The sequence below is a fragment of the Salvia splendens genome, chromosome 15 (genome assembly GCF_004379255.2).
Source record: "Salvia splendens isolate huo1 chromosome 15, SspV2, whole genome shotgun sequence".
In the NCBI taxonomy this organism is placed as follows: Eukaryota; Viridiplantae; Streptophyta; class Magnoliopsida; order Lamiales; family Lamiaceae; genus Salvia; species Salvia splendens.
Window position 1 is genome coordinate 5,445,524 of NC_056046.1, and position 24,756 is coordinate 5,470,279.

The 24,756-nt window shown below is 36.7% G+C and overlaps 4 protein-coding genes and 1 pseudogene across 6 annotated transcripts; 1 reads left to right on the forward strand and 4 right to left on the reverse strand.

Moving 5' to 3' along the window:
- Positions 1-3,060: 3,060 nt before the first annotated feature.
- Positions 3,061-4,525, forward strand: LOC121767720 (probable galacturonosyltransferase-like 1). The gene is made up of 2 exons (XM_042164041.1): positions 3,061-4,218; positions 4,296-4,525. The coding sequence occupies exon 1, from the start codon at positions 3,168-3,170 to the stop codon at positions 4,215-4,217; it is 1,050 nt and encodes a 349-aa protein (XP_042019975.1). The 5' UTR covers positions 3,061-3,167; the 3' UTR covers position 4,218; positions 4,296-4,525.
- Positions 4,526-6,901: 2,376 nt separating this feature from the next.
- LOC121767718 lies at positions 6,902-12,072 on the reverse strand (annotated as a pseudogene).
- LOC121767721 (dehydrodolichyl diphosphate synthase CPT3-like) lies at positions 11,944-14,975 on the reverse strand. 3 transcript variants are annotated; one of them, XR_006043187.1, is made up of 3 exons: positions 14,705-14,975; positions 12,293-13,235; positions 11,944-12,084 (listed from the first exon to the last, which is right to left on the reverse strand). XR_006043187.1 is itself a non-coding variant. In XM_042164043.1 (2 exons), exon 2 carries the CDS (start codon positions 13,190-13,192, stop codon positions 12,365-12,367), a length of 828 nt encoding a protein of 275 aa, XP_042019977.1. In that variant the 5' UTR covers positions 13,193-13,235; positions 14,751-14,975; the 3' UTR covers positions 12,189-12,364. The 3 variants fall into 3 exon arrangements, 2 of the variants coding, with proteins under 2 accessions (XP_042019977.1, XP_042019976.1); XM_042164043.1 differs by lacking the exon at positions 11,944-12,084 and having other exon boundaries at positions 12,189-13,235; positions 14,751-14,975; XM_042164042.1 differs by lacking the exon at positions 11,944-12,084 and having other exon boundaries at positions 12,189-13,235.
- A 2,530-nt stretch (positions 14,976-17,505) lies between these two features.
- Positions 17,506-22,545, reverse strand: LOC121767722 (protein DA1-related 1-like). The gene is made up of 12 exons (XM_042164045.1): positions 22,071-22,545; positions 21,001-21,990; positions 20,810-20,906; positions 20,289-20,628; positions 19,607-19,727; positions 19,406-19,489; positions 18,971-19,088; positions 18,667-18,881; positions 18,526-18,588; positions 18,328-18,443; positions 18,186-18,244; positions 17,506-18,097 (listed from the first exon to the last, which is right to left on the reverse strand). The coding sequence occupies exons 2-12, from the start codon at positions 21,112-21,114 to the stop codon at positions 17,766-17,768; spliced, it is 1,659 nt and encodes a 552-aa protein (XP_042019979.1). The 5' UTR covers positions 21,115-21,990; positions 22,071-22,545; the 3' UTR covers positions 17,506-17,765.
- LOC121768723 (probable ATP-dependent RNA helicase ddx47) lies at positions 21,919-24,250 on the reverse strand. Its single transcript, XM_042165263.1, has 4 exons — positions 23,983-24,250; positions 23,721-23,881; positions 22,071-22,511; positions 21,919-21,990 (listed from the first exon to the last, which is right to left on the reverse strand). Exons 1-4 carry the CDS (start codon positions 24,248-24,250, stop codon positions 21,919-21,921), a joined length of 942 nt encoding a protein of 313 aa, XP_042021197.1.
- Positions 24,251-24,756: the final 506 nt, after the last annotated feature.

The following is a 24,756-nucleotide window of genomic DNA, read 5'->3' on the forward strand; positions in this document are numbered from 1 at the left end:
TTCACCTATTCTTTTTTCATCAATAACTGTCATTATCATGCTATCACCTGTTTCATGGTTTCTTTAATGACATTAAACATCACAAGTAGTTGGCTTTGTATTACTTGTCAATACCAAAATGAATTGAAACGAGAATCAGAAACTTGCTCCGCTGTTAGACAGGACTTCCCTATTACGTTGGCAGTCGCTCATGTGTTTACCTACTCATTGCATTCTTTTAGGTTGTACACTGCATAGTATCTTATTTCTGCTAGAGATATTTACTCCTTACAATATCACTTAGATTAGATGTAATTGAGTTGCACTTACTGATATGCACTATTGATCTGCTTTTATCTGTTTTTGGAGCTACTTGTTAATGAATTATGATGCATGTGGAGAACATGGAAGTGTATGCATGGACAGTGGTGAATGAATATCAATGGACCCTAAATAATAGGGGTTGATTCTCCACCTTTCTAGTTGGGCAGCCACAAATTTATGAACTGGGCATGTGAGACTGCACATGCTTAATTATTGGACTAATAAATCAATTCAATCATACATTTATTGGCTCTACTTTCTTGCATTGGGCAATGTTAATTCCTGCAATTAGTTTATTACCATAAATGTATGAGATAAGCCATAGGTTTCCCATTGCACATGAATTAGTGTTTCATTAATGCAGAATTGACACATTGCTACAGACTCCTAACTGAAATAGGATGAAACTCATTGCTAACAAACTACTAATTAGACTCCTTAACATAATTAATTAAAAATTAAAATACAGGTGGAACGTCCTCTATCACACATTCACGTGATTTTTGTACATGATTGTTCATTTATATATGAGGTGTAATGTCTGTAATTACTTGGACAATGCACGAGAAATGAAATAGAAAAAATCTTAAAAGCAGTTTTTTGCCTTATATGTTGAGTTTGAGGAGTGAAAGACACTAAATTAAAGAAGAAAAAAGTGCAGTGGCATCTTCTTTACAGACCATTTATTTGGCCCTTGTTTCCTTTACAAAGAGGTCATAGCTATGGCCTATGGGTTTACATGAATACACAAAAACAAAATTAAATAAAAATATTGCAATATAGTTTGATGTGTATACCAAGACCTGCCAGTTTGGAAAAATATTTGGATTTTAACTTTTAAGTACATATCGAATTTGTAGTATTTCAATCCAGTTTTTGTCTTGCATGAAGAATTTTTGCGATATTGTCTTAAACAATAGACTTTATTTGTCTTAGAATGTGATGGATTATAATATTATACTATATATACATGATAATCATTGATTATTACTATACGAGATTATTGAGAAAATGTGAACTCCTACGATTGGCTTTTCAGCTATGGCATGTGGTATTGTTCTTTTTAAGTACTTAGGTGCATTTTTTGCACCTTAGGAATATAGAATCTAACATATCTTTATTTGAGTGTCACGTTGTATTTTTTTTTAACTGTAAAAAATGTGAGCAAATGAAGATTGAAATAAGTGAAATGGGAGTTGAGTGCTACATAGTGCACAACCATATATAAAGGGAAAATGATGATATGTCGCTAGCTTGATCTAATTTCTAGCTCCACTATAAGTCAAATTTATTGCAAGAAAAAGAGTAATAATTAATGAAATGGAGATTTAGACGAGGCAGAAATGGCCCACGACGAAGACTCGAAGCATCTGATAAAAGGTAAGAATTAATGAGGTAATAAGGTGTAGCGTAGATTGTGGATCAAATATTTGGAGAGGAAGAAAGCAAAAAAAATAAAATAAAGTGAGATTTGAAAATGTTGGGATTTGAATGCTATAGTTAACTATTCAGCAGCTAGTTAGGTCTTGCTGCATTTATTGTTGATACGAATATCAGCAACAGTCCCTATTTAATTTCGTTTCTTCTTGTATGCTTGGATTTGCAGCAATCCAATCTACCTTCCTATGTCGGTGGACTATCTACGTTTTTGTTCAGGGGTCTTTATTTTTCACATATAACTAACACACATTAATTATAACTCACGTCTTCTTAGAATTAAAATTATTTTGCTAGATTTGGATGTAAATAAATAAAAAATAGAAAAAGTCTCCACTTGGTCCAATTAAGTTGTGTTTCGTTTAAAAAAAAAAAAGAGTTTGAGAAAAGAGAGATGTGGATAGCTCATCTCAATATCTCATCATCTTTGATAAAAGGCGCTAACTTTGAATTCAAGATGAGGTGGGCATGGGCCCCGCCCACGAGCTCCCTACTTCTCTCGCTAGATTTACGCATTCACAGCCACTTAATTATGGAATCCCCTTAATTATCCGACTCATCATGTTTCAACCTCCAATTTTACTAACTTTTTTTTATCATATTTTTGTTTCAAGTGTTTCATAGGACGTTGATGATGTTAAAGTGGTAATTAAGGTATCAATCCAGAATCTTACATTGGATTTGTCTATTTATTTACTATTTTCCATATATCCTAGTAGAAATGAATTGACCTTGTATAGTTACTAAAAAGAAAGTATAAAATGAAGAGGCAAATGTTATAATATTGGGCTGAAAATTTAACACAACACGATAATCTCACCCTAAATTTCTCATTCTTATTATGTTACTTGTTAGAGAGAAGATAATATTGAGTTGGGATTAGATAACTCTAATGTAGATAATATTATTATTTTTATCCTTTTCTTTAAAAATTTACTTACTTTTATATTACTATTCTCTATATATTCGTGTAAATCAGATGTATATCAGGTAGTACATATCATGTAAATTAAGTTTTTGTCACGTAATACAATATAATCGTGCAAATCAGGTTTTATCAAGTAATTTGATCGTGCAATATCAGATTCTAATCGTGTAAATTAGGTTTAAGCCATTACCGTGCTGTCATCGTACCGTGTCGTGTCATCTCATATTATAGCATGTCTTTAACGAGTTTAAGTCAAGAATTTTCTCAACAGATAAGTTCAAATTAGACTTTATTAAGTTAGATCGTATCAAATTAGCCCGATAACCTAACTCACATGATTTACCACTAACCATGATGCTCCTCATAAATTTAAATAAGACCATTTAGTTGACGCAAATATATTAGTAGAGGCGAGAGTGAGAGACAATTTCCATATGTAGAGCGAAAGGGGCCCTGATCTGATTACTTCTCATATGAAAAATCTCATTTCACCAAAGCAATGCTACCAAGTGCTACACTATCCACATTCTTGATACCAATCCTCTTCATCTCCATCTCCATCTCCATCTCCATCTTCATCTTCATCACACCACCAACAAATGCCGCCGCCGTCCCTCGCTTCCGGGAAGCCCCCAAATTCTACAACTCGGCGAGCTGCCCCAGCCTCTCCCCTTCCCCCTCCGACCCCAATGCGATCCACGTGGCCATGACTCTCGACGCCGCCTACCTCCGTGGCTCCATCGCGGCCATCCTCTCCGTCCTCCAACACTCCTCCTGCCCCGAAAACATCGCCTTCCACTTCGTCTCCTCCTCCTCCCCCGACCTCCGCTCCACCCTCTCCTCCACCTTCCCCTACCTCCACTTCCAAATACACCCCTTCGACTCCTCCTCCGCCGCCGGCCTCATCTCCACCTCCATCCGCGCCGCCCTCGACTGCCCCCTCAACTACGCCCGCAACTACCTCGCCGACCTCCTCCCCTCCTCCCTCACCAAAATCGTCTACCTCGACTCCGACCTCGTCCTCGTCGACGACATCGCCAAGCTCGCCGCCACCCCTCTCCCCAACTCCGCCGTCCTCGCCGCCCCCGAATACTGCAACGCCAACTTCACCTCCTACTTCACCCCCACCTTCTGGTCCAACCCCTCCCTCTCCCTCACCTTCGCCAACCGCCGCCCCTGCTACTTCAACACCGGCGTCATGGTCATCGACCTCCGCCGCTGGAGACACGGCGGCTACACCACCAAAATCGTCGAATGGATGGAGCTCCAGAAGCGGATCAGGATCTACGAGCTCGGCTCCCTCCCCCCCTTCCTCCTCGTCTTCGCCGGAAACATCGCCCCCGTGGATCACCGCTGGAACCAGCACGGCCTCGGGGGAGACAACTTCCGAGGCCTGTGCCGGGACCTGCACCCCGGCCCAGTCAGCCTGCTGCACTGGAGCGGGAAGGGCAAGCCGTGGGCCCGCCTCGACGCCAACCGCCCTTGCCCTCTTGATGCCCTTTGGGCGCCTTACGATTTGCTACGCACTCCGTATATTCTTGAATCTTAAGGTATGGAGTAATTAATTAAACTCTTTATTTTTTTAAACAATTATATTATGCTAATAATCCAATTTTTTTTTTCTTAGGATTTTGAGGGATGCAAGAGAGATGTGAGATCTTGAGAGGTTGAGATCCTGCTCTGTTGTATGTGAATTGTGAGAGTAGTATAGGGCGGTTAGGAGATGGATATGATGCAAAGATAAATGAGGTGAGTGAGAATTGTTTTGTTTGTACATCATACTTACTATAGTCTATTCACAATTTTTACAGTCTTACTAAACTCAAGTAGAATAAATACATATATTCGACTTCTTTATGCATGGGAAGACATACTATGTGTTTGTAGCTACAAATTTCTTGTCACATCAAATCAAATGTAACACAAATGGGAAGATTTGGTGGTGAAATTTCTCCTATGATGTAACTAAAATAAAACACTTGGGATCTACTATCCTATTTTCAACTGTTTTTTTCTAGCTTTGAGTAATTTATTCTCAGGTGTTTTGTTTTAATGTATAAAATGTTAATTGGGAATCATTATTTACATAACAATAAATTTTCATTTTTATATACTTAATAAATCTTGTAAAAGAATAGGACACTTAAGTAGTTATCAGCAAATTTAATTAGCTAGAAAGAATTAAAGCATTACACTGTTAATGCATGTTGGATTCATAAATAGGATTCCAACAAAATATGTACGTACTTGGCATTTTTGCAATGAATGTCATAGAATTGAAATAAATAGGGAGGGAATGGAAAACGTATTTGATTGGGGTTTGAAGAATATATTGACTAGTAGTGGTACTAGTATAGTAGAAAGGTAAAATAATGGAATTAAATAAGGCATTTGTGGTTCTACTTTAAAGCATGAGGGTTGTTTAGTGTTTGATTATGTGCGGCAATTCTTTTTAAAAAGTTTTGACCAAATTGGATTACCTTTTTACCTGTCAATCATCATAAACCCCTTCTTTCATGGTTTCATATTTGGTGTAAATTAATTGTCGGTAGCATGGTGAGGAGCGAATAAATTTAGGGTAAAAAGGAAAAAGGACAAAGAAGAATATTTGTTGTCTGTTATTCACTTTTTTTCAAAAATTTCTGATAGGATTGTAGTATTAGATTAAAACCAGTTAATTTAACCAGTATTAGTTCTAATTGATAGTAATATATGTCAACTGTAATAATAGTATGCATACTCAATATTCATTTATTTCTTTACGTAAATAATAAAACTCCATTTATGAGTCATCGTAATAAGTGAAGCGTTACAATAATAATATTCCATCCCACTATAAGTGACCCGTCTTTATTTTTGGGACATCTAATTATCTAAAGTGAACATTTTATTTTTTTTTGGCAAAATATAACACAACTAAACCCTTTTACCTTATTCTCGCACTCTTCTACTTTATTATGTCTCCTACTTTATTATCCAAGCAATACTTTATTACGGTGGGAGGAAAGAAGTATTATTTGAGATGAAACTCAGTGAAAGAGACTAAGAGTCGAAGTATGAAAAAGGGGTCGAAATCGAAGCCATTAATAAACTATGCTTTAATTACAATGCAAAAGTATTATCAAAATTAATACGCAAGTGGCCCTAAAGGAGTTCCCATCATTGATGAGTGACGGTGAGATTGATTGAAAGGCATGTGGGATTTTGTTGTGTTATAGTAAATCGAAAGGGAAATTATTAAATAAGATACTATTCAAATAATATTTTTCCTTTGAAAAATGATGTTTAAGTGAATGTGGGCTCAAACCACACATGGCTCACAAAACCACCACTAAATGAGGCACCAATTCCATGTTCACACGCAACCCCCATGGCTTATATTCCTCGCATCGCTAACTTCAATTAATTTCACGTTAAAACCGTATTTAATCTAATTTCACTTTTTTCCTATAAATTTAATAAATTTTGTGGGCCCAAAAAGTCATAAGCATTATCTAAAAAAATTTAATAAATCTTCTAAAATGAACTTTCTTCAAATTCCTAATGTTACGCATTTTTTCTCGATTTTCAACTTTCATGTTTTCAAACAAAAACCGAAAAATATATCGTCCAATACTTGCTAGTTGGACTCGTCAATCCAGACGTGGAACTCACCTCCCCATTAAAAGAAAATGTATGGTATGAGAATAAGTCAAACCGACGTAGTTATAAGTATAATAGTAATAGTACATACATTTCAAAATCGATTCGAATATCTATGAAGAACTTCAATACATGATTTTGGATATGTGTAATTATATTATGTGTTTGAATGAGATTTATAGGTGGTGGAGCCAAAATTTCACAGCCGAACGAACAATGTACGTAATTAAAGAGAAAAATAAATAAAGGGTAGATGACAACTAAACTACAACACTATTTCCATGACATTGATGAGTTGAATTTGTTAATTTTCGAACATAACCCCAAAAACTTCTCTCAGTGGTGACATGGGAAATAATCATAAACGGTGGTCAAACAATAAAGAGATATACACATGACATGAGGCATTGATTTCTTCATTTTTTTCTCCATGTTCCATTATGTTTATGTATTGTAAATACTATTTGACGTAAATATATAATTGTAAGATTTATAAATAGTAACAGAGAACCGTGTACAAGATGATGTATAAACAAAACAAAAATCAAATCAGTAGATCTAACTATACTCCTATTTAATAAGGAATAGTACTAATTTTCATCATTTTTGTAGGAATCAATTTGTAAAAAAGAAAGTGATTGTATCATAGTCCCAATGTAGTAATGTGGGCCTCGGAGTTGGAGTAAGATGGGTTGGGCCTAATTAGAGATTATACAACAAATGTTGCTTGATTTTTCTCTTATTTTTTCGAACAAAAAGGAATCTCGTCAAAACTTCTAATTAACATAACAACAAATGCATTGCCTCATTTTGTGGCTTCAGTATAGTCTTCTCCTCTGCAACGCCTTTCCTTCCTATAATATTTGTAGTAAACATACTGCATTATTATCTGTTGAAACAAGTTAAGGTTCCTCTGATTCAGTTCACTAATCACATTCTATGCCTCACCTCAACCATCAGATTTGAACACATGATCTTAATACAAAACTCATAATATTTCAGTGAAATAGGATATGATTAAGTCGAGCAGTACACAGACGGAGGCATCCGGGGAAAGTTAGCTCTAATTTTGTCCCAGGCAGTTGATCTCACAAGGAAGCCGCATCAAATATTAGAGGGCTCTATTAGCTTCCGTTAATCTTTGATTTTGGAGGGATTAATGTATAGTGTGCTTGGTGGGGTAATTACATATTTCATATAAAATATTTTACCTTTGTTTCAATTTAGTACAAAAAGTATTAAGTTTATATATTTATACAAAAAGTTACATTAGTGTTTTAAATTAATACATTCTGTTAAATATTTTAAATAATGTTAGTTAGTTTATAATTTATCCAACTTATCATCATAATAAAAGAATAATTAGAGATTTAATACAATTATCACTCTAAAAAAACAGTCAATATCAATTCTTCCAGCAATTAATCGTGGTTTAAAAAAATTATGTTTCCCAACATTCTTTATTTTTTTATTATATTCTTTATAGAACACAGTATAAAATAAGTCCATATTTCATATTTACAAAATGACTAATCTGATGAGCTTCAAACAATCAATAAGTTAATATTTAATTTTTACAAAAAAGATTGAATATCTTTTTAGTTGTATTCTCCATTGTTACATGAGAAAGCTTCGACAATAAAATGCAATTCGCTAATTTGATAGTGAAAAGTGGTGATTTTTTTTCTACGTGTTTTTCATTTTTGTGAGTAATAAAAATAAATGTGTTTGAAATAATTAATGGAAAGTTTTAATTTAAAACTTTTTGTACAAATTTGAAACATTTATAAAACTTTTTGTATGTATGATGTAATTGGAAGTAACGGTGTTAGTAGGGACTTAACGGAATGTATTATTTTGGTACACTAATGTAACGAAATATGTAAACTTAATACTTTTTGTACTAAATTGAAACAAAGGTAAAACATTTTGTATGAAACATGTAATTACCCCGTACCTGGCTACATAAGTAGCATTAGGCGCAAGTGCAAAGGTAAACATGAGAGGATTCAATCCCTACACAATTTGCAAGATCATGGAGTTACTCTATTAATCATCCACAATCTTCACTATATTTGATGAGTTGATGGTAATCAGTTTCACAAAGAATTACCTCAACGCTCCCTCGTTTAATCTGTGATCGTATTCATTGCAAAGCAAACACATTAGATGAGGATTTTGATCTGAAAAATGATGTGCAACATAAGGATTTGTTACTTACATTCAACCATATTTGAGGAAGCCTTCCACCCATGTAAATGGCAGCCATCATCCATCCTAACCACTGACCAAAAACGCTCTCTGATCCGTCTTCCTGTCACGAAAACAAGGCCTAACCATAAGCTACATCATTACATATAAGTTCAATAATTTCATTAACTTGATTTGGTTCATATCTAACTTGATTTAGTCCCAGTTGCAACATTTTTCTCCCATTCCATCCAAGATACACTTGCACCAAGCGTTTGTTTCTCGTGGCATACTGATGGATGTAGCCAAAAATGCTCCAAATCCCGCCTGAGAAAAAGACGAGGCATCTTAATAAATTAAGACTGTTCAAGCATATGACAAACAAACTTTGTATGAGACTCACAGATCTTGGAATTGGCTTAGGTTTTGTGACACCATTCCTCGAAGGAATGGGATGATCTTCGTTGTCTGGTGAGGAATTGTTAGAGATTCCGACAGCCGAAGGACCACTCTTGATGGGCCAAAGATAAGAACTCATACGTATAGGCGGAGTTGTGCTCGCAGCCATTGATCTTGCAGACCTGCACAACACACATTCCATATCACCAAACAAATTCATCCATTCTCAAATAAACGAATGAGAATTCGATTAGGCTTCACGCGTAGTAATAGGCTTCGCCACGAGTTGGTATTGGAATGGGGGAATCAGTTTGTGGTGTTGGCCTTAGAGGCTTCTTCAGCACTTCATCTACCTATACATTCATTTCAAACCCTTAACTCAATTTCACACCAATTATTGATACTAATGCAGAAAAGAATCAAAATTAAACCTCTTGGTGTGATTCTTTGGGCGGTTTTACATTTCGCCACCGAAGCTCTGTATAACTAAAACCACGGTGCTCACTGTGTAGAGCTGATGATGAATAAAAAATAAAAATAATTAAACGGGAAATGGTTTCTGACGGCGCTAATTAACGGAGTTGGGGACTTACCGCCGCGGTGTAGAACTGGGTTGGTAACTGCAGGAAATGAGAAATGCAGAATAAATTGAGTTGAAGAATGATTAGGTTAGGACTCACCGTCGCAGGTTCGAGAAGGCAGCCCATTAGATTGAATATGTCGCTGCAAATTCAACAAAATTGGTTACAAAAAATGTGTGTAATGGTAATGGTGAGGTTAGGGGGAGAGAGTGAGACCCTAGGACCCAAGTGAGGAGGAAGAAGATGGAGATGCCATGGCCGGATTTGGTTCTGAAATTGGTGATGATTTGGGGGATTTCAGCGACTCCCCAGCAGAGGAGGCTAATGAGTCCGAAGCCGAATGAAATCTGGTCGCTGGTATTGCAGAGGCAGTCTTTGAAGTATTTCTCCACCCAACCGATGCATGCTTTCTCCTCCTCCTCCTCCACGCAATACGACACCGTATTCTGCGCTGCAACTCTCATATCTCTCTCTTAAAACTGCAACTGCTTTGGATTGAACTTACTACGAAATCAAAACAAGACTACAGTCGTAATTAATCCTTTCAGTAGCTACAAATAGAATCACACCTTGGGATTTTAATATATTCCAATTTACGTAATAAAATATTTCTGGTAAATAATCGAGACGATGGTAGAATCTTGTTGAGATTCGCTCGTTATAAAATTTACTGAATCAGCATTTGAATATGTTGTCGTAGCTCTGCGTGTTCCATATAAAAATATGATGGGGTGGAAGAAACGACAAAAATGGAAGATAGGTCATTAGTTGCATCGCATGGGTTGACAAGTGGAAGAGAATGATAAAAAAGGGATGCGTAAGCGTCGACGGTGCGCTGCGCTTTCTGCATTTTGGTGTTTTTCTTTATCTTTCTCTCACTTCTATATAAATCAATGTGCATATTCATGAGTAATTATGAACATACTTACATAGTGATCCTAAACAATTTTGGTCATAACCAAAATTAATTTAAAAAGAAAACATCACGAGCAGAGTCGCATTAATTTCCTAGCGGTACGCACTCAGAAATGCAAAATTGGCATTAACTAGTATATATCTAACTATACCAATGGGATAGGCCAAAATTTAAAACAAATTCTTCTATCATCTTATCCTTTTCTTTGCTGGTTTTCCTTTATTACCTCGTGATTTTCCTTTATTTTGATTCAAGTATTTGCTCATGTCTTCTTCGCCCTCATCACCTCCTCTTCTCCGCTTATTGCCCCCAGCTTCCTTCATTTTCTGCGCAATCACCGGATACCAAATCACGAACATTACAAAATTCACATTACACTGTAGCAAAAGGCCAAAACTCATAATGACATACAAGGCCTAATCAATCACCCTCATGTTTAAAGATGGAATTTTGAATAGCTGATGACGAATAACATATGCTATGGTTTTCGACGAACTACGACACAAAAAGCAATTCTTATGGAGCATTTGCGAAAACATAGAAAATGTGCTAGTGAGTTATGTACATCCTTTGGTTTGTATCCTCCGTGAAATTCTACTTTGATATGATATGATGTAAATGCTATGACAGATAATACTGGCTTGTCCCCTATAATGGAGAGGTGCAATGTATCATCATATCAAGAAAACAACATGCAGTCAAGCAGAAACTCTGTTTCTATATACTGGATTTGACAAGAAACCTAGGACTAAAATTTGACATGTTTCAGGAAAGCATATAGTACCATTTGAGATATTCTTTTCGCCTCTGCAACACGCTCCAATAGTAACAAAACCTCTTCCCGCACGACAGGGTACTCTGGCAGTTTTTTACCTGATGCAGACATATGTTATAGCAAGATATTATTGGTCCACACTTGTACCACATATATGGAAACTGATCCTTACCTATAAGCTTCTCTATTTGAATGTACCATTCCACCTCATATTGACTCTCAATTGATACCGCAAACCCTGACCGTCCAGCATGAGCAGTTCTTCCTACCCGATGTATGTAATCCTGCAGCCATCATACAACAAGCAAACAATATCTATTATTATTCTTTTTCTTATTAAAATACATGCATCAGCCAAAGTTGACCTTATCGTCAACAAATATTCTCCATATTTCACCACCAAGGTTTTGCTCAAAATCAAAGTCAAGAGATGGAAAATGAGGAAAAGAAAGATATGTACATTAGAATATGGTAGAAAAATAGTAGCAGCCTTATTAACAAGACATAACTACTGATTGGAAAGCAAAAGTTAACCTTTGAGTTTGTGGGGATAACATAGTTGATAACCACATCCACTGATGGAATATCCAGTCCTCTGCTAGCAACATCAGTGCAGATAAGAATGTTGCATTCTCCAGCCTTGAACTTATTTAAGGCTCCAGGCCTTTTTGACTAGAGAAAAGTAGCATCGCAGAAAAATGGATGATTAGATATGATTGGATGAGTAATAAGTATTATAAGTAGTTTTGAACTATCTAAAATATTACCCGTGTCATGTGGCCATTAATTGGAATAGCCTTGAAACCAAGATTACGAAGATTATATGCCAAGAGTGTAGTTGCGTCACATGGTCGAGTAAAAACCATGGATGAGATTCCCGTCAACTCAGTCAAGATATATACAAGATAGCATTCTTAAAAGAAGAGAAGGGAAAATCAGAATAAAAGAAAGAACATGTAATATCGAGCAAGAACATATTTACAGCATTAAACACCAAACCCCCAATTTAAACAACAATTAGGTGGAATCTTTTTTCTTTTTTAGATTAGAGAAAAATACACTAGCATCATAACAATTAACAACAACGTAATTGTACAACAAGATTCGGGTTCAAGCCAAACCAATTTAACTTCTTTCATCATCATGGGGAAACGTCAGTGGATTAGCAGTTGAAAGTGCAGAAACTGGCGAATCTAACTCTGTTTCAGCTTAGTTTCCAAAGAAGTGACATTCCTTTGGAAGTCCAAGATTGCTCGGACCAAATGGTAAAACCCAATCTCTGGCCAAAGCGCCCTTGGGGAGTAAAGAAGGGAAGATGCACTCTGCCACAGGAGGAAATTGCTTAGTCGAGTCTCACCGGACGAGCGGATTATAATATCTGGATCAGGTGCAACTGCCATATACATATGTTTCTCGACATCTGCCACATCAATATGAGGCTCCTTGCTGTCAGTTTCATTCCCTCCTAGTTCATCCATTTTTACTTTACATGCTTCTTCGACAGAATTTGTTATTTCATCTGTTGATGTGTAGGCAATGCATATTGCAAGCGTGGCCGTCGAATTATGTGCAGTGGCATTCATAGCTCTTTCAGCAGCGAGCCTGACGGGTTTGCTCAAAAGTTTAAGGTTTCCAATGAAGTGCACTCTCACTCCATACTGGTTGACAATACTCTCTTTCTCAAGCAATGATTCAATCTTTTCCTGTATCAACTGCATAGTGGATTGGACTTCTTCTGGACGTCGTTTGAAGTTTTCAATGCTGAAAGCATACACAGTAACATACTTGACATTCATCTCATAGCAATACTTCAACATATTCATAAGAGCTGTGAATCCAACCCTATGCCCATGTCCTTCAAGTAAGCCTTCCTTCTTGGCATATCTTCGATTTCCATCCATGATAAATGCCACATGCCTTGGAAGAGAACCAGCAGAAAGAATTGCACAAATACATTTGCGCAGAAAACTACACAAACCTTCAATCAATTGAGTTGCAAGGTTACTACTCTGTTTCTCCATAAACAATTCAAACAGTAGTGGTAGAAGTTGAAGCTAGATTAACCTGAAAACAACAGTAGAAAGATTCATTTCATCTTTGTTATACAGGTAAACCAAGACTACCATAACTATATTGTGAAGAGACATAGCGGGAGGTAACAAAAGTAAGAGAATAACTTTTTGGTAAGAAAACCAAGAAGACTTATAAGCTATGGAAAAAAAGAAGATTAACATTTTTATGCTTCATGTTATTGGAGATTGTGGCAGTGATCCCGAAGATTCCATTATAGGGTGCATAAAGTGGGATTACTATGGGAAACGATGGTATCTAATTCTAATTTTATTGAAACTCTTCAAGGCGTCACAACCATTACTCTGAAAACAGGAACAGCACAATCAATCTTAACTTCTTAATGAAGCATTTCTAACATAAGTACAGGCTGTAAGCTGTAAAAGAACCATTAATACAGTGGATCTCTAATTAACTACAACTGATAAAATTTTCCACCAGCAGCTTACCTAATAGAAATTGACACGAAAAACTCCATTTTATCAACGAGAAACACACTTAAAAATAAAGATTTAGCATTATCACTATCAACACCGTCAACATCAACATCAACATCAACATCAAAGTATTGAGAATCAAGTCATCAAAATCAGACCTTCTTTGCATATTTAAGAGCTTCATAATTCATCGGATTCAACCAACTGTCAAGTATGGAAAATGTAAAAGATAAACAAAGAAGAAGAAAAATGAAAAATCTTTACATTGTGGTCCTTTTTTGTTTGATTTGTCCCCACAAATAGAGAATCTACCATTTACTAATCTAAAGTGCCCGTTTGATGGAAAGTTAATATTGCCCTTTTTGGCGGGAAATTGTGAAGCTATTTTGTTTGCCCTTTTGGTCATTTTGAGGTGAGTGGAATCTGACTGCCTAGAGCCAGGTGAACTTTTGTTAAATCTGTCAAAAATATAAATTATTGGGAAGATATCTGCCAATAAAATAGAAAGATAATGGCTTTCAAAAGAAGAATCGATATCTATATAATAAGTACCAACTCAAACGCAAAATCAGAATGTTTATATCATATTAAATCAACCAAGACAATAAAATGCCGCCTGAGCACACCACTGGATGGCGGGGCTGGTTTAGAAGCGGATAGTGAAAGAAAGTGACCGGTGAGGCAGCGCGGTGGATCGGCGAGGAAGGGCGGTGGAGCAGCGTGGTAGAGCAAAGGCCGGCAGGGCAGATGAAGCAGGGTGAAAGGAAATCCGGAAATTATACCTTTTAGAACTAGGTCAGGCCGAAACCCTTTACGTTTATCCATTTTTGTATCAGTTTTTAACTAGGGTTTGAACTTTTTCCTTTTTGGAGACTATGGTTGACACGAATCATGGATTGGTTTCTAAAATTAGGGGCAAAAACAATAGTTAACTGAAATCGAAAACTTTAATTACATAAAATGAAGAATCTATGTGGAACTCATGAATTTTTGCCGATTAATTAAACCAAGGTGAAGATTTGTTACCTTTCTCGACCGATTCCGGCGAGTGAGGTAGTTTCTTCCGACTTACCGTAGGGTTTGACGAAATCGAAGTCGCCCACACCGCCTCCTTATACACCGTGTCGCCGTTTCATCCACCGCGTCACGGATTTCGTCGTCGGCGTGTGGGAGTGTGATGGGGTCGTGGTGTCGCCGTTTGTGTTCGTCGGTGTGGGAAGAGTTAGGGTATGGTGTTGGTGGCGGCGGATGAAATGAGAGAAAAAGTCTATCTTTAAGTGTTAATTCTTCCTAATGATTTAGTAATTATAAGATAATATGAGTTAAATAGTTTAATCATAAGTTGCCCAAAATGAAATACTATGACCCAGTACGATGGAGGGAGGGAGGGATCATATGATATTAAAATTGTAACTAAATTAATATTCATATGAATTAAATTGAATTTGAGAAAATTATGAATTTAATATGTATACAATTTTTTTATTTTTAACAAAATTCATATTTTTAATTAATTTTATATACTACATCCTTCCCGAAAAGTATGGAAATTTGTCACCTATTTCCTTTTTCGTCTGTCTCTAAAAAATTTGTCACCTTTCACTTTTACCATTTTTAGTAGTGGACCATACATTCCACTAACTCATTCACACTCACATTTTATTATGAGGAATGGAAGGAGTAATAAAATTTGAGTGAGAATTAATTAGTGGAATATGAGGTCCACTATTAAAATAGTAAAAAATAAAATATGACATTTTATGAGATGAATGAAAATAGAAAAATGTAACAAACTTTATGGGATGAAGATAATTTTTTCTCTTCAAATAATACACCAACAATTTTTGTCTCTTGAATTAAAATATCTAGAACTCTTTCTTTCTCAATTTAAAAATTACACATACCCTTCGTCTTTTCTGCTAAACAAATTAATTAATGACTATTAAAATTTCATGACGGCTAAAAATGTTAAATTTATAATTAGGACGAAGGGAGTATTAAAATTGATCAATGATACTCCCTCCGTCCCTCAAAGTTTGTCTCAATTTGATCGGGCACCTATTTAAATAAATTGTTTGACTTTGTATTAAATGAATGTGTCCATCTCTCTTCCAATCGCGCTTCCCTCTTCTCTATCTCTCTCCCGCCCTTCCACACTCTTTCTCAATCAGCGGAGCCACCTCTCTCTCTTTGCCTTGCCTCGCCACCTTCCTCTCTCTGCCAATTGACGTCGCCACGCTCACCGCAGTTCTCGTCGGGTTTCCTTCCATCCCGCTTAACTGTTTGTTTGACCGACCATGGTGTCGCAAGATGGCTCTTGCAGTGCATGCACCGCCGGTGCTGCCTCCGTCTCTTCCGCTGCTGCTGCCGCCTCGGTTCTCTTCTAGTCGCCGCTGCTTCCCTTCATTTCCGGCATCTCTCTCATCGCCTCACCCGCCGGCTGTCGCCGGATTCGAAGCAGAACCAAACATGCTATACTGCAATCACAAAATTAGTCCACAAAATGCAGATTATAGTCCATCTATTTAAAAGTGTTTCAAATATTCTTCAAGAAGTTTGCATTCGGTTGGACTATTTGAGAAGCCACTATTGCTCCAAAGGAGCGGCATTTTTTCTATCCAATGATTGTCATTTTTCAAAATGACCAAAAGGGCAAACAAAATACCTTCACAATTTCCCACCAAAAAGGGCAAATAAGTCTTTTCATTAAACTAGCACTTTAGATTAGTATAGAATCTATAGATTTATTACCTATTTAAATGGGCTTCAAGTAATGGTTATTGGGCTAATTAATTTATACTAGTAGATACTATTGAATTTTTTAAATAAATTACGTTTGTCTAATTTTGATTGAGGATATTTAGATTTTCCTTAAGTTGGTCTAATTTAATTGATGATATTTTTATTTTTTTTCAATTTTAACATGGAGTATTAATCATTAATTTTAATCAATTAAAAATTATTTTAGATAAATTATTATTAATTATTTTTTCTTTATAATTATATATAGCATGCTATTCTTTAAATATAAGTAAATAAATTAAAATATATAACAGAACACAAAGTAGTTCTACAAGTGAAAGTTACATTGACATAAAAATAAAATAAAAGACGAATAACAAATTACAATAACAAAATAAAAAAAATCTAATACAAGTAAATCGTATTAAATTATTGATAAAGTGTTGTAGGGCTAATGTGTAATTAAAATAAATACGTAGGTAAGATTGAAAAAATATAAAAAAGTGAATATAGAATATTCTTTTGCTTTTAAGTTTGGTGTATATGATTTGAGTAAATAGTATTAAATGGCTGGAAATGGCCTTAGTGTAGATAGTTTACAAGATTAGTCCATACTTGAACAATTGGTTGAATAGTAATTAATTGACATGGTATGTCCCACAATTAGTCCCCTTTCATTTTGAAAATATTCTCTCTTTTATGGGATGATCTCAATCTCTAATAACACTTTTTCTTCTATTTCTCACTTACTTTATCAACTTCGCATTAAAATCTTTGTCGTTCCCAAATTACATAGTATATATTTTTATGGGATATATGCTTAAAAACGACAAGCTTCTACATTTCCATTCTTGAGACATAGATGAACCATGGCAGCTCAATCATAGTAGCGTGATTTGCGCACCTAGTGGCTCAATTGCTGGCCCTCTAGTTTAGTAGAGGATCGTTCTCGGTTCGCTTTGTCGAGCCGGGGTGGTCAAGCAGCTTTCTGGCAAATTGAAAAGTAGGAATACATCTTACCTTTGAGATAAAACATGATATTCCTGCAAAAGCCACTTTTACGCCTTCCACCATAAAAACCAAACTAAAATTTAAATATCAACATTCAATAATAACTTCCAATAGATTCTCATAACAATTATTTGAGGATACATGCACAAATAATTATTTCGGCACAATAACATTTGGTGGCTTATTTTCCTTTCCTTGTATTCTATAGCGCTTGTAAGTTAAATAAAAAAAAAGAGTTAAAAGTCATTTGATTTCTTGGCATCCATTATGCAGGACAGATGCATATACAGATATAGAGCAAGAATTCCATACCAAATGGAGCTCAGCTATCCAGTTAACAAGGAAAACTCTCGGTGAGCCGAATGTGATCGAGAGTGCTCCTCAGCCCATATTTGAGCACCGCCTTGTTGCCTTCCCTGAAACCGCCTCCGTATGCTTCTGAACTGTCTGATTCTATTTGGTGTTTGAAGAACTCGCCAAGTTTTTTCTCGAAGTCAGACCTCTTCCCCTTCTTCGAAGAGCCAGACGAGGATGCTGAGGTTGAGGGAGCAGATGATGACGAAGCTGCATTGCTACCAGAGCCAGCAATGATCTCTGAATCCAACCACATGTGAGCTAGCACTTGGCAGATACCTTCTTCAACTTCTGGACTTAGATTCGGATAACCTGAAATGGGACTTGGTAAGAAGCTGTAGACATGTATTGCAGCAAGAGAAATCTTCAGTTCAAAATGGTGAAATTAGTGAAAATTTACCTTTAAGACGAAGCCAAGCATGCATCATTTCGTGAGCCAGGATCGACCCCGTCAGTAACCTACATTGGCACAGTTTAGTTATGGTGAGGATCCAAAGTCGGAAGATGAGGTATAATATGTATAGACTTTTAAGTGACTCTACCTAGGCAGACCATACAAAATGAGAATTGCTGTTACTTCACATTTTCGAACGAGCTTGTAAGGCTCAGGGAACATGCCTGTTATCCGTTGTCCTCCTATTTTGGGTCGCCTCAGTATCTGCGAATTTAAGGGTGGATTGTTAATAAAGGAAATATTCTCCCTATGTTTTTTAGTTCGCTTTGAAGATTTGCTCATATACCGTGTTGACAGTTTGCTCTTCTGACAGGCAAAGGCCACTTGTCTCCGGCATGAAGTGATGACCCTGGCGACGGAATAAATATTAATAAATCATCCCCTTTGCAGAGGTAAAACTACGATGCTTACACAGAGTAGAACGTACAGTTTTCTCTCCTTCCATGGCTTCATTCAGTGCTTGTCTCTCAACCAAGAGTAATGGCACTTGCTGCTCCACTTTCATCATTAAACCTTCGTAAAATTCTTGTATTTCAAGGTAAAGTGGTTGGCACTCATGTGTATCCATTATTGACGAGTCTAAACACTCGAGACAGAGCTTCCTTCCATCCTCAAGAACTAGATATCTGGCATCTACAGGTTGCATTACCACAAGCCCGTTAAATAGGTAAACAATAGTAAGACATATATTTCGGGTTCCCAAAGAAAAAGATTATTCGTACTGCTCACCTCCATTCTTTCACAGCTGCAGCAGCGGGGTGTTCCATCATGTTCATGTGAAGGGCAGTACTTCTGATGCCAGAAAGGATGAGCTCTGTACTCTATAAGTCCAGCAGCATTCGTGGGAATCTACATAGATGGAAAATGAGAATTAACCAAAGCTCTCAAGTAAAAAGTAGTATCATTCTTGCGGCCAGTCAAGAAATACCATGTAACGAATATAACTCAGGTCTAAACCATTCAAACAATAGGAAACTAGTGAGCTAATGTAATTGTTGAGACCTATGTTTCTTGTCCGATATCGACCTGGTACTGATCTTATCCCTTCTATATCAGCTTGGATAACTCACTCCCTCGCCTTTCTAAGAGGCGACTGGCTCATTTTTACAGTAATACAAAATGTATGTGTCAAACATAACATACCGCAATGGAATATGAACACTTACAAAATTCTTGCAAACATCACATTTGGGGTGGTGCATGTCCTTGTAGCAAGATTTAAGGAAAGGACGATTATCAGACAAGGAAAACTGAAACAGAATCCGAGAAGAAGTCAGTTCACAAGATTATTGGTCCTATCAAGTAATATCAAAGAGGCATCTACAAAGTCAGAAAGTGAAACCAGTATTTTCTGAGCAGTTCAGCACCTCATAATCAGATATTGCTTGGTTGCAAGCATGACAACAGAAACATCCTGGATGCCAAACAGCTCCCATGCAACTCAAGTATCTTCCATGGCCAATTTCACTATTGCAACCAGCACAGATTCTACTCAAGAAGAATAAACCAGGTACATTAAAAGAATTAGTAGTCTTTATAGAAGGAATAACCAACTCATACAATGCACATTGAATAACAAGTCCTAACAACACATTCATTTCAATTTTTCAACATTTTATATGAAAGTGCTAACATTTTTTGAGACACTAGCATGAGAGACCCATAAAAGTGTCCAAGACACAATAGCTTGCCTGGTCGTACTTGAAATACGAATTCTGTCTTAAATCCATTAAAGGAGGTTGATATAATCCAAGAGACAGAGGAGTACAGCCTCAAAAAGTATACATGAAGTTTCATTACTGAATATAGCTACTTGGAGTAACGATTAATGACTTTGCTAATGTACTTGGAAACCTTCTTAAAATTTGCATAAAAATCGTATTCAAGGTATAAGAATGGAAATGTTGCCACTTTGCATAAATAACCTAGCCAGAACTTCGAAGAATATGTTTCATCAATCCATCTGATAGGTTGAAACAATTCTGGAAATTTTGACTGAAACATAAAGAGAACTGAAAACGAAATATTAATGGGAAATGTAGGTAATACCTGTATCCTGAAGGATAGTAGAATGGAGAAGGTGGTACAAAAGTTCCATAATCAAATTGAGGTGACCGAGTTGGAGGTGGTTGAGGTGGAGGTGATTGATGTGGAGGTGATTGAGGTGAAGGTGATCGAGGAGAAGGTGGTTGAGGTGAAGGTGATCGAGGAGAAGGCGGTTGAGACGAAGGTGATCGTGGGGGAGGCGATTGAGGTGAAGGTGATCGAGGGGGAGGTGATTGAGGAGGAGGTGATCGGGGTGGGGATGATTGAGGGGAGGATTCCACATTCCAACTTTCTTGCAGAGCCATAGCAAGCTGCTCATCTTCGTCCAACTGAGAATCACTATCTGAATTATTCAGGAGTATGAGTAAGTTACCCAGCTTACTCTATAATCACAAAGATATCATAGAGCTGATAACAAAGATATCACAATTTTCACTTACAAATTTTTCATTTGTTCATAATCACATAAAGATATCAGAAGAGAAGCCCAAAAACAAGAAACAAGTTGCAGCCACTTGACTTACCTACAACTTTTTTTCCTTTCTCTTTGCCATTTACTTCAGCAATTGAAAGTGCAATTGCTCTATCAAGTTCTTCCTTATCGAAATCTGACAATTGATCCTACATTAAGAATCAACGCAGAAAATGATGAAACATCAGCAATGCAGATGAAGTTGAATCAAGGATGATACAGGACAAGTAAAGGGGAGATAACCGCTGTAATCGGAGGTCCTTCCCAAATTGTATCATCTTCATATTTCCCATGATATTGCCCTTTTGAGATTCGGTGGCTGGGGCCTTTAAGGATCTTGGTTAGCCAGCTCATCATGAATTCTGCTACCTGCTTTCGCCTCGACACTTAAGAATCCAACCTCTATTCTCAGCTAAATCAACATATGAATCAAGATCAATCAATCATCATTCAACTCAAGATTCACTGTGGCATTGATTAACAGTAGCACAAATTTAAAATTCCATAAATCAAGTTCCAACTTTCTCAAAGCAAATACACCAATTATATTCCTATACTCAGCAGAAGGCCTTCCCTCTCAATTGAACCCAACATAATCACAACACGCCCATCAACAGCCAAGCTTCTAAAATAATCCAGCAACTCCACTAACTTCAAAACCCATTTCCCAATCAATTCATCAAAATGGAAAAGGTATAATCTTTCAAGGTGCCTCGTCTGTTAAAATCTATTAATGATAAAAACTTCCCCACAACATACCAAGAACCACAGCAAGAAATATGCAAGAGTGCATGATTTGGAAGAATCGGATGAGACCCAGATCATCAAATTTGGGGGACGAAAGCATAGTCACCAACAACAACAAGAGTCATAAGAGCTGACAAAAAGGATACTCCATTTACACACATCACAATATGCGTGTGACAAAATCACCCAATCTAATTACTAAGGAGAAGCGAGCTGATTTTATGATGGGCTACAAACCACAAGAAAAGAAAGCACTCTACAACCAAGTGGATAACAGCTGATAAAAGGAGGCTCTACCAAACCAGTATACCGTATAACACAATCTACTAATTTAGAACTAGTAATCATAATGTGACCAAGTTAAAAAAAAAACAGAATCGACAATGCCTACTGTATATAAATGCATAACAAAATTCAACCCACAACAATGTGCGGCCGCTTTCCAAGGGCAATACTCTGCTGTGCTTGGTCTACACCTCCCACAAGCTGCAACGGAACATCCCAATTCAACTCAATCGTGATAAATAAACACCGAAACTAAATATTAAAAAATTACTATTTCTCACCACAGCACATTTGAGGCCAATTCCGGCACCCAGGACTTCGAACTGCTCGGCTATCTGAATGGCGAGTTCACGCGTCGGCAACAGCACGCAGGCCAAAAACGCCTCCGGAGCTTCGAGAAGCGATTGGATGATCGGAATCGCGAATGCGCCGGTTTTGCCCGACCGGGTTTGGGCGAGCCCGATCACATCTCTTCCCGCTAAAGCAATAGGTATGGCCTCACACTGTACTTCGTCATCGCCAACAACACGTTCCAGGGCTTGTCCACATGCCAAGCCCTCCAAGTCCAGAACGATTTTGCAGCAAATGCGTTGCAAGTTGGAGCAAGGCTTCATGTTCCGTTGAGATGTGCGTGTCCGACTCAGGCTCAACCCAACGATGGCGTCAACTACTTGCTGAGCTATGTGTTGCAGTTCGGCCAGTTTGTTGATGTCATACGTGAGCTGTTTACCGTTGATACACGAGGACAATTTTGACAGCGAATAGCTTGTTGGGAATGTTTTATGTTTCGCATATGGAACAAAATACTATTTTTATGTTATAGAGACATAAAGTGTATACTTTGTATACACTTTATGAATATGTGTACAACGCAATAAATTTTTTGTGCAAATATAAGAGATCAATTTTGAATTTTCTACATTATTCTCTCTTATTTTAACATTTGTCCATTTTAGCTATTTATTATCATTTTTATAAAATGAGTGCTTAAAGTGAATGAAACTGCTAAATGGGATGGAGGGAGTAATTTTTATGAATAGTTATATATAGGTAATTTTTACGAATAGTTAAATATAGATCAACAAATTATTAAGACTAGAAATGAATAAAGTTAATATGTAAGAATTTTTTAGTATTTAAAATATCCTCATTTCTTGTATATATCCAAGTTTTAAAATTGTCAATCATTGATTAACAAAAGATAAACGCACCGAAAACCCTAATATATTGTTAATTTCACAACATTACGACTTGCCCAACAAGGAAAGAAGAAAGTGATAGAAAAGAGTAAAATTTCTCTCTAATAAATACTCATCTCACACTACTGGAGCTGTCCAATTTCCTCTTTCTACAAATGTTTGCGTATATGCGCGAATGAACATTTGGATGTCTCTATTAAACATAAAACAACCAAGAATGATTTTATCTCACATCGAAACAACCAAGAATGATTTTATCTCACATCGAAACAATCAAGAATGATTTTGTCTCACATCGAAAGTGAAACATAAAACAATCAATGATGTCTTTATAAAAGAGAAACAACCAAGAATGATTTTATCCCACATCGAAAGTGAAACATAAAACATTCAAGAATGATGTGTCTCTCCCTGAGACGCATGATGGTTGTGTCGTTAAAAAAATTCGGAAGAACAATAGAAAGACGCATGTCCCTCATGCGTCTTTATGAAAGACGCATGTCTGTGATGCGCATGAGGGTCATGCGTCTCTCCCAAATGCGGAATTAAAAGGAGACGCATGCGTCTCTCCCAAATTAGGAATTAGAAGGAGACGCATGCATCTCTCCCAAATTCGGAATAAAAAAAAAGTTCAACACTCGAGGAATGTTAATTGTAGTCTAGAATCAAAAAAAGAAAAAAAACCCTTTTCCAACCGAGGATTTCACAGGCCTGTATTAATTGATCGTTTACCCCCAAATCTTTGAATGTTTTCTCAGCTGTTTCCTCCTCCGTAAATGTTTTCTCTTCCTCCGTCACACGGATTTTAGCCGCATCTGTATATGTATTTTCCTTGGATATTTTCTCACCTGATTCTATTTCCTCCTCCTCCTCCGTAGATGTTTTCACCTGCTCTGTCGTACGAATTTTAGCAGGATCTGTATACGTAATTTACCTTGGATATTTTCTCACCTATTTGTATTTCCTCCTCCTCTGTAATTGTTTTCACACAAACGAATTTGAGCAGCATCTGTATATGTTTCTGCCTTGGATATTTTCTGAGCTATTTTAATTTCTTCCTCCTCCGTAATTGTTTTCACTTGCTCTGTCATAGGAATTTGAGCAGCATAAGTATATGCTTCTGCCATGGATATTTTCTGAGCTATTTCAATTAATTCCTCCTCCGTAAATATTTTCTCTTCCTCCGTAATAGGACGTTCAGCAGCTCCCATACATGTTTCCTCCCATAATTCTTCCTCCGAATGATCTAATTCTTCCTCCATTAGTAGAGCAGTATGGAACTATCGGAGGCGGCAGCGAATTTTGTGTGATGATGATAAAAGAAAATGCGGGAAGGCTTTTATACGGCTTTTTCCTAACCGAACCGGGTTGGGCCATTGGTGAGAATGGCTTTTGTGATGCTATCTTTTTCCGAAACTAAGTAGTAAACTTTTAAAAATTACTCCTATACAGTATATGGAAAATTGTGAAAGACGGAAATATACTTTTAATGATATTCTCCCTACTAGTAATATTTTCGTTTCTATTTTAAAAATTAAGAGTGAAACAAAAATAGTACTAGTAATTTTTTTTTTCTGTTTGATATGTTTCTTCATGAATTAATATAATATTGTTTGAATGACTTTCGTAATATTCTAGGATTTTATGTCATTTCTTCATTTTTTTTCCATTAACTGTATCAACTAATTCAAATATACTATATGAAACTAGAGATGCCCACGGTTCCGGAACCGGCTGTTACGGTTCGGAACAGCCGGTTCCGGCTTTA

Bases quoted from the DNA above. Each gene is read 5' to 3' on its own strand.
- LOC121767722 (XM_042164045.1), bottom strand. From the start codon at position 21,114: ATGATGAGCTGGCTAACCAAGATCCTTAAAGGCCCCAGCCACCGAATC. The intron at 19,728-20,288 runs GTATTACCTACA...CTTCTTGAGTAG, and splicing joins TACTATCCTTCAGGATACAG to AATCTGTGCTGGTTGCAATA. The intron at 18,444-18,525 runs GTATATGAGCAA...TTAAATTCGCAG, and splicing joins AAGAGCAAACTGTCAACACG to ATACTGAGGCGACCCAAAAT.
- LOC121767721 (XM_042164043.1), bottom strand. From the start codon at position 13,192: ATGGAGAAACAGAGTAGTAACCTTGCAACTCAATTGATTGAAGGTTTG.
- LOC121768723 (XM_042165263.1), bottom strand. From the start codon at position 24,250: ATGGAGGAAGAATTAGATCATTCGGAGGAAGAATTATGGGAGGAAACA. The intron at 22,512-23,720 runs GTAAACGATCAA...AACGGTAAACAG, and splicing joins AAACATTCAAAGATTTGGGG to CTCACGTATGACATCAACAA. The intron at 21,991-22,070 runs GTGAGAAATAGT...GTTCCGTTGCAG, and splicing joins TTGGCCTCAAATGTGCTGTG to CTTGTGGGAGGTGTAGACCA.
- LOC121767720 (XM_042164041.1), top strand. From the start codon at position 3,168: ATGCTACCAAGTGCTACACTATCCACATTCTTGATACCAATCCTCTTC.